At 38.3% G+C, this 8,614-nt stretch overlaps 1 protein-coding gene across 1 annotated transcript; it reads right to left on the reverse strand.

The window, feature by feature from the left end:
• Positions 1–1,653: 1,653 nt before the first annotated feature.
• LOC122018724 lies at positions 1,654–6,871 on the reverse strand. The gene is made up of 5 exons (XM_042576121.1): positions 5,965–6,871; positions 5,462–5,552; positions 4,360–5,375; positions 2,116–2,220; positions 1,654–2,038 (listed from the first exon to the last, which is right to left on the reverse strand). The coding sequence occupies exons 1-5, from the start codon at positions 6,847–6,849 to the stop codon at positions 1,949–1,951; spliced, it is 2,187 nt and encodes a 728-aa protein (XP_042432055.1). The 5' UTR covers positions 6,850–6,871; the 3' UTR covers positions 1,654–1,948.
• Between the last annotated feature and the right edge of the window lie 1,743 nt (positions 6,872–8,614).

Raw genomic sequence — 8,614 nt, forward strand, 5'->3', positions numbered from 1 at the left:
AAAATCACATGATACAAATACTTTTCTGAGATGATGCTATCTTTTGTAAGTAACAAATGTCTTATAAAATTACTATTCAACCAAGTCACTTCAAATATTTTAGAAAACATAATTAATTAATATTCGTTGAAACTTGACAAAATTTAATTAATATTTTTACATGTGTTAAAATAACATTAATTTTTAATATGTGGAGTACTAGTAGTAATGCATAATCATACTTTTTTTTGTAATGCCCCTATTGGATAGATAATAATTGATTTATTATTTTTATTATTATTATAAAATTTTCATACTAGTCATACTTAATTTTTTTTTTAATGTTGTTCATTTTTAAATATAATTTTTTTAAAAAAAATGATCATTTCATATAAAAAAATAAATATTTTGGTAACCAATCCTTGGACCCTATAATCTTCCGATCCAACAGTGCTTGGGCACCCAAACTTTAACAATTTTACTACTAGAAAAGCCTCTAGTGATGGTCTTAGGCACGAACGAAATATTTCTACAAATTAAAGACAGCATAAGTAATTTCCTTTTGCTTTGGCTTATAGCAATGCCAACCTTACTATAGATGGCTCGTTGATACCCAAGTATCATATCAAAGAACAGTTATCTTCGTCAATTTTTTTTCAACTTGGAATGAGCTCCCCGCTTGATCCTTGCAGATAGTTGATAAGGTCTCCTCCTTGTGGGCTTTAAGTTCCTTTTGGAGTGACCTCACCTTTTCCTTTGATCTAGCTAAAGTGACAAAGTTTCTATTGTGTCACCTTCAAAAGGATGAAGAGTCATCCCAAGAAACTGAGTATCTTACTAGATATTGACTTAAGTTTACCTTTGGTTTAACCTTCCTTCTTTGAGTCCTCAAAGATCATTACATCCTTTTTATCGAACCTTATAATTTTTCGCATTATCTTCTTTACAAAATTTGTCATCTCGCGAGTAGAGATGTCTCCCTTGCTCTCGATCTCAATCTACAATTTGGATGTGGTCTCCTTTTTTTTCTTCTACGACTTCTTTTCTACAACTAAAAAAGATATTTCTCTTTTTGACCTATATTTCCTTTCAATACTTTATAGGCATGCACCATAAACGGCCACAAAGACGATTTGGTCCCTTAACTTCATTATCTATCTCCCCTTCCTAATTTTGGATTTCCTTTTGGAATTCATCCTTAGGTATGCTAGAATTTGGCTTTCAACTTCCAATCATTATACTCAAATTATTAGAAATTTCTTCCAAGAGGAACTTAAAATAATTAATTCATTGATCAATTATTTTAGTTGGGCACGGAGCTTTGCTACAAATTCTCCTTTTTACGGACTGGTTTGCAAGGCCCTCCCCCTATTGCCCCCTAACTTCCAAGTGCTCCGCCTCTCGAGTGCCTCTTTAGCTTTTAGAGTGCTCAGCCTCCCAAGTACCCCTTCAGTTTCAATAGTGTTCATCTTGCCAATCACTCATCAACTTCCAAATGCTCAACCTCCTAAGCATTCCTTTAGCTTTCATAGTGCTTGGCTTCCCAAGCAACCGACTCAGCATTGCTCGAGGCCATGATCAAAGCAGCTTCTAGGTAAATTACTAGCAACTTTAATTTTATAACAATCATCAAAATAACAAAGCAAGTTGCCGAAGAAACTTTGCAAAACCACAAGTCAAAGCAGATGATAACTAAATGAAGATGAGTTATACAATACAGAATCATCTATCCTACAAAATCTGAAGAAACAACAGCCCAATGTTGCTAGAAACCGTACTTCAGTAGGAACTACACCATCTTCCTAGAAGACTACCGGAATAGGAAGATGACCGAACCAACGAATTTTGGATCGACTATGCTTTTCTCAATTGAGAGAAGATGCTGACCCCTCGATATATTAAATCAAACGTAAATATAATTAATTACAGAATCCAGAAAAACCTTGAATAAACTAGAAAGAGCAAAACCTTAACTTGACCTCTCCCATATCTCTAGTTCGTGCTTCTCTTGAGGAAGTATCCTTTCTTCAACACTTTCAGCAAATGTCACCCTTGGACCCTACAGGGATATCGACAAATCAAGTGAGGCAATTGATGATTCCATGTGAGGAAGTACAAGTATGCGAGAGCTCTTACAGGAATTCGGCAGTGACCTCTTAGGTCGTCAAACATTTGCTTGCAACGTTTCTTCGCTGTCTCTTCTGCTCTTAAGGCCCTCAAACAGGCTCCTTGCAGTAGCTCCTGATATAAAATCATTACTACAAATTGTAATTTATATCACTAGTAATTGTAACTGAGCATGGTACTTTGAGCATCCATACATGGTTCCAAAACTAAGAAAACAACAGCAACTGAAACTTTCTAGGAGCAGATTTCAAGAGTAAATGCTAAATATTAATAGATAGCATATGAATTGAAAGTGAACTAAACGAATACAGATCTTTACTACTTTAGCATGAGTGTCACAGGAAGGATGCTAGGTCATCGATAGAAGAACTCTAGTTTGCAACTAAGCATAGGGTGACAAACATTCTCCACTTTGGACATCTCCAACAACCTCAATTGCTTTTCTCACAATTGTCCAATTTTAAGCACCCAACTTCTTTCAAACCCAACCCCTTTGAAACAATGTACCCCTCCACAACACACGTCGTCCCACAAGACATCCACCGTAAACACAAGAACTTAATCTGGCTCACCTCAGACAAGTTACTTGCAGTTGGATCAAACTAAATCCACCCTAAGCTTCACCCATCCTGATTGAGCAAACATACCCCAAGTCAAGTCACAACCAACCAAATTCCTACAACTTTAGCCTGCACTAACCCATCAGCCAAAATCAATCTGAGTTAGGAACAAAATTCTGGCTAACTCCATTGTCTGTTATGATCTAATCAAAACTGATTGGCATAATCTATGGAAAAGTGGTAAACATAGAGACTAAATGGAGAGAGGAGAAGTCAATCCACAATGCATCAAGTTCATTGGTCAAAAAGATACTGAAGGCATTAGCCAAGCAAGGAGAGTAAAGCTTGAGAATATCCTTGGGTGATGAAGTATGTGTTTGAGTCTATGGGCACGAATTTTAAAGTTTAAAACTCAATAGTAGTAAATATGGAGGCCTGATATTATAAGCTACAGATTAAAGTTTAGACTAAAGTGACAAAATGTTCCCAATGTTAATGAAAGAAAAAGAAGATCTGAAGGAAAATTCAAGAATGGAGAATCAATGAGGGAGGTATGAGTTAAATGAAGAACATAATCTTCAGCATCTCAGGAAGAGGGTAAAAATATGTACTGAAGGTACAAGCTAAATGGTTAGAAGAGGATTGCCAATGGAGAAAAACATGAGGCAAGGCGACTAGAGGTGAGACACTAGGAGGTTAAGAAGTCATTTATTTTAGAGATACAAGTAGTCCATACAAAGAATTCTGAGTGCCAAATGCAAACTCCTACAATGGGAGTAAGATCAACTAGAATATATCAATGCATTCAATTTTTAGATGCCCTTAGTGCATTCAATTCCTTAGATGTCCTTATATTGGATATTGGAGATAGATGTGTCGAATTTTCAAAATCACACTGCAAGTGCATATGATGGGTTGTATGACTCCCCTTGCATGACATTACTAACTTTAGGGAACTATCTCGATGCTTTAAAGAAAGTATGATGCCTTTTGTGAAAAGAATAAAAACGTTACCATGGGAATTATTTCTGACATGTCTAACTTATTAAAAAGATAACCAGCATCCACAAAATGGCTTATTTGAAATTTCAATTTGGGAAGATTAAATATTCCTTCAACCAGGTAGAGTAGCATATGAAGTGAGTGGAAAAAATTTTCCTTTCGTTCTGATCTAACAACATTGTTGTATGGGTATGTCAAGAATTGAGGAAGATGAATAACAAAAAAAGCAAATGTTGTACTACGGAAAATTGTACAATCACACTATCTGAATAGCCTTAACCTTCTTTGGAAAATTATTTCCCTACTTTGTCCAACTTTGATGAGGACAATCAAGCCAAAAACATGGCCTCTCTCCTATCATTCTCTTGGATAAAATCAGGATGCAGATTCCTACTCCATTTTAACAGAATTAATGCAGATAAATATACAAAACTTGATATGAAGCTCATCTTCTCGTTGTACTTCCAGAAATTTCTAAATTTGAAGAACCTGATGTTATTGTAACTAAAGCAAACATAATATGTTAGTTCAATATTAGTTTAAGATTGTATGATTACTTTGATATTGACATTTCTCTTTTATGTCCTGTGAAATCCAATAAAAAATGTAGCTCACAGGAACAGAAGCAGACATGTATTTGAGCACAACAGAAGAGTCCTGGTTCTAGAATATATAGAGAGTAGAAGGTTACCTGATTGAGTTGAAGAAGCACACTTGTCCCAGCACCAACAGACCTCTCAACTAGATTTCTGAGTCCTGTTAATTCCTTTATTAGACCTAATATTATCTCATCTGCCTGTTCCATTTGTTTTCTAGAGAAGTCAAATGCTCTGTCTGAATGAATCCTAAATGAAACACAATCCAAACATAAGCAAATGCCCTTGCAGCCTCTCGTGTGTTTTTTCATAATCCCCTTCCTAGGAGCAAGTTCATGCCTTTCTAAGGAATGAGGGAATCCCCATGGAAGCATCCCTGGACGAGACTTCCTATCAATCTGTAACACATGACCCAGCATACTTTGGTCAAACTTAGGTTTTCTTGGCAAGCATGATAGAGCTTGCATATTACCAGCAAATTCTTTAGATAATGCTTCATGAACAGCAGGGGGGGAACAAGATGGAGAGCACTGAAGCTTCGATTCAACAATGGAATTATTAACCAAAGATTCAAATTTAACCTCATTATCGTTCATTCGCCTTTGATCAACCAAGTTGATTCTTGGTACCCCAAATCCATTAAGAACCCCATCCAAAGGAATGAGTAAGGAACTTGCACTTGTTTCAGCAATTGCCTCAGGGCTTGCATTTGTTTCAGCGAGCTTTTCATGTCTAGCATTTCTTTGAAGACTTTCTTCAGGATTTACATTTGTCTCAGTTATCTTCTCGAGGCTTGCATTTATTTCAGCAATCTTGTCAGGTCTAGCATTTGTTTCTTGAATTCCTTCAGGACATGCATTTGTTTCAGCAATGTTTTCAGGTCTATCATTTCTTTGAGAAATCTCTTCAGGACTAGCATTTGTTTCCGGAAGCTTTTCAGGGCTTGCACTTATTTTGTTTTTCATTTTATATGAAGTTTCATTTGGTTCCAGTGGAATAGAACATTTTAAGCCCGCGACCAAAAGCTGGCCATTCTGCACTGACTTCCGATCTTCCATAAAATTATCTTCTTTCATTGGATAATTCTTGCAAGAAACGACTTCTTTGACATCTTTTGGGAAAAAAAAAGATCAAAGATCAAGAAAGAATGTACTACCTAATATGGAGTTTGAAAAAAGACAAAAGACATCGTCATACCTAAATTGTCATTTGCAAGATTCATAAGGAAGGGCAGCAGCCTTCTGTAACTGAAAGAACTTGGATTGCGGACCAGCTTTGAACAGGAAAACTGGGCAGGTGCATGAAAATAGATTACAATTAGCTAGTCAGTTTCATAATGAAATAGCTTATAGCAAAATAGTAGCAAACTAGCAACGATGTAGTATGATTTTTGAAACGATCATATAAAAAAAACTATTGTGATCACGATCATACTGTGCAAAATTAGTACGAATCAACAACTAGAACCAAGTACTGGTTCGTTGTAAAGGTACCAGTTCACTGAGCAGATAAAAGACCTTTAGCACTAATTGCGAAGGACTTAAGTTCAAAACCACCTTCACCAAAAATAGCTGCTGCTTCCATATAAATTATCACAAAAAGTCATGATTATTTGCTAAGAAGAGGCCAAATGCCCTAAAGTGATACAAGAAATATTTGCAAGAAGGGGTAATCAACATTCAAAGCGAAACTAAACTTACAGGTCTGCTTTTAGTATGATGGGCTGATTCAAGCTTTCCACCATAGCCGGCCTGTGGTACATCTGTTATTCGGTTCCTGTTCAAAGTATTGTTTTCCATAGAATTTTGGGGATCCGGCGGAGTTTTTTGGAACATATTCTCCTCTGGCACATCAGGTATGGTTTTAGGAAGAAGATCCAGATCCAAATTTCCATCAGCCTTGTTCTCTAGCACAGTTTCGAGTTCCATGATATTTTGGTTATCCGGTGGAGAACACTGAATCAGATCCACCTCAGGCACATCTGGTTGCTCCACCCCCTTCTCAGCTTTCAAGATTAGCTCCTCCACAAGCACATCAAGCCTGCTTTCATCCATGGCTTCGACTTCCATGCAATTCTGATCGTCCAGCGGCGTTTTCTGGATGGATTCCTCCTCGGGTGCATCTTTCTGCTCAACCGCCTCCTGGATCCGTTCTTGCTCAGACACATCAGGTTGTCCCACCGCCTTCACAGCTTCCTCCATTGGTTCCTCCATAGGGACGTCAGGTTTGCCCGGCATCTCCTCAACTACGCCACCTCTCTGACGAATTTCGCCCTCTTCCCCATCATCATCCTTCAATTTCTCCCGACATATAGGCACGATGACGTCAGTCTTCTGGGGCGATACCTCAACGGAGATGGATGCAGGGGAGAAAATTCTCCTAGCCCGAAGATCCTTGATGAAGGCGCTAGAATCCGCGTCATATGCAGCCGAGGAGCGATCAAGCGGGCGCAGCGCAGATCTCCGATCGAGTTCGGTGCGGACAAGGCCGGATCGAGTACGGCGGACAAAGATCTCCGCTCGGCTTCGAGTGAAGACGCCTTGAGCCGGGGGAGCAGGTCGCGTTTGCCTTTTACTCTTCGCCATGGATTAGGGTTCGACGGCTGAAGGCGGCAATGGGGAAAAGGCGAGGGCGCTAAATAGGAGGGAGGGAGGGCGGGAATGGTTAAGGCGGGAAGCGGAAAAGGCCGTCAGGATCCTGCGTGAGTGGAGAGACAGCAAACATGGATGCTCACATATTAGATAAAGATTCCCGCCCATGGTGCTGGCGCCATGATTCTAAAAAGAAGACAACTATTTTTTATTAAAATTCAAAACCTCAATGAAAATAAAAAATTGACATTTTATTTATCTCGTTAAAGTTTATGATTAAAATTTGATAATTTACCGACAAAATAACATAAATTCCCTCCAGGTTTTTGTATATAAAGTGATTGTGAAAGGATTGAAAGGTCGTCTCGTACTTTAGTACAATTATGATAGTTATTTCTTATATTTTATTTGATCTTATTTGAAAATTAGAGAGATGGTGTAATGAATAAGGGGTTATACTGTTGACTAATAAAAGATTGTGAACCAGAGAAAAAAAGGAGTTTCTTCTTCTCTACGCACACCAAAGAGAATCGATAAAACATTAGTACCAAAATCAGGGAGAGAGGAGTTTCTGACATAAGTTCTCTAGCGCTCAAATCAATATAATGCCTGAGCAAGAAAAGGAAGAGATGAACAAAAAATATGTGTAAGTAAAACTATCGTAAGGTGTGTACCTAGTCAACAGAGAGGACCCCATTTTATAGGATCTCTCGTAAACTCCGCAATCATGAGATGGCAAAGAATATTGAGTGTTAGAGGTTGACGGGTAAGGGAAGATATACAACCTGTAAGATGTATCATCATCATCCGAGGAATCTTTTGTTACCCATCTGTGTACCTCTTTTGTAACTTATGCGGATTAATGAGATGGTTGAAAGAATATGCTATCATAATATGTCGACTGATGGAAAGTGTAATCACCTTCGAAGAAGGTTCTAGTAAATGCTCATATTATAATAGAGGAAATTTCTCTGACAAAATGATTGTTACTTTGACAAGCTATTATATATGATTCTCTGACCATGTTGTCTGCTAAATGTATCTCTACCGGATCTTTAAACTGGTTGATTGTATAGCCGTCCTTCCCTTAAGCCGCTCAGTTATGCACTAGGTGATGCCGAAGATATGCTCTAGAAGCAATATGAAGCTGAGTCCCCTAGATCTGATCGATTCTATAACCAATCGACCATATACCGGAATACTTGTTTCTGAGAAATAGGGAACTGAGTCTCAGGATATTCTATCGGTACTTTAAGTTGACCGCACAAATAATTGAAGACTTGCCTTTGAATTGAGAAATTGAGATCTAGAAGCCCAGCTAAGTTTAAGGAGAATTGATTTACACTTGCATCTTCTATACATATGGAAGAAGGGCATGTTGAGCTGTATAAATCTGACTAGAGATATTATCGACTGGCTATATGAAGGAGGACTAACATGTGAAAAAACTCATAGGGTCGACCACCAGTGGAGTCGACCGGTCATATGCTGAGAGATTTATACTGAGCGGGAAGCTGGATCCCCTTACTCCTAACAGACATAAGACCGACCAACTTTGTGGTAGGTCAGATATCCCTTAAACTCGGTCGGCTAATGATAAAATATATAATACATGTCTTAATACAGGAATGGAGCACTAGATCTCCTGGGTCCGACCGACTCATAGGTTGGTTGTTCTCATACTAAAGGCCTTAGCGTTGGGCGAAGAGCAAAGCCCTGCAGAGAGCGACACACTGGCTATCACCTCCCCTTGACCTTG

This window comes from Zingiber officinale, chromosome 9A (assembly GCF_018446385.1).
Source record: "Zingiber officinale cultivar Zhangliang chromosome 9A, Zo_v1.1, whole genome shotgun sequence".
NCBI lineage: Eukaryota > Viridiplantae > Streptophyta > Magnoliopsida > Zingiberales > Zingiberaceae > Zingiber > Zingiber officinale.

Excerpts from the sequence above, each read along its gene's own strand:
- LOC122018724 (XM_042576121.1), bottom strand. The coding sequence starts at position 6,849 with ATGGCGAAGAGTAAAAGGCAAACGCGACCTGCTCCCCCGGCTCAAGGC. Across the intron at positions 5,553-5,964 it reads ATCATACTAAAAGCAGACCT|TTTTCCTGTTCAAAGCTGGT; the intron begins GTAAGTTTAGTT and ends GCACCTGCCCAG. Across the intron at positions 2,039-2,115 it reads GAGGTCACTGCCGAATTCCT|GGTCCAAGGGTGACATTTGC; the intron begins GTAAGAGCTCTC and ends ATATCCCTGTAG.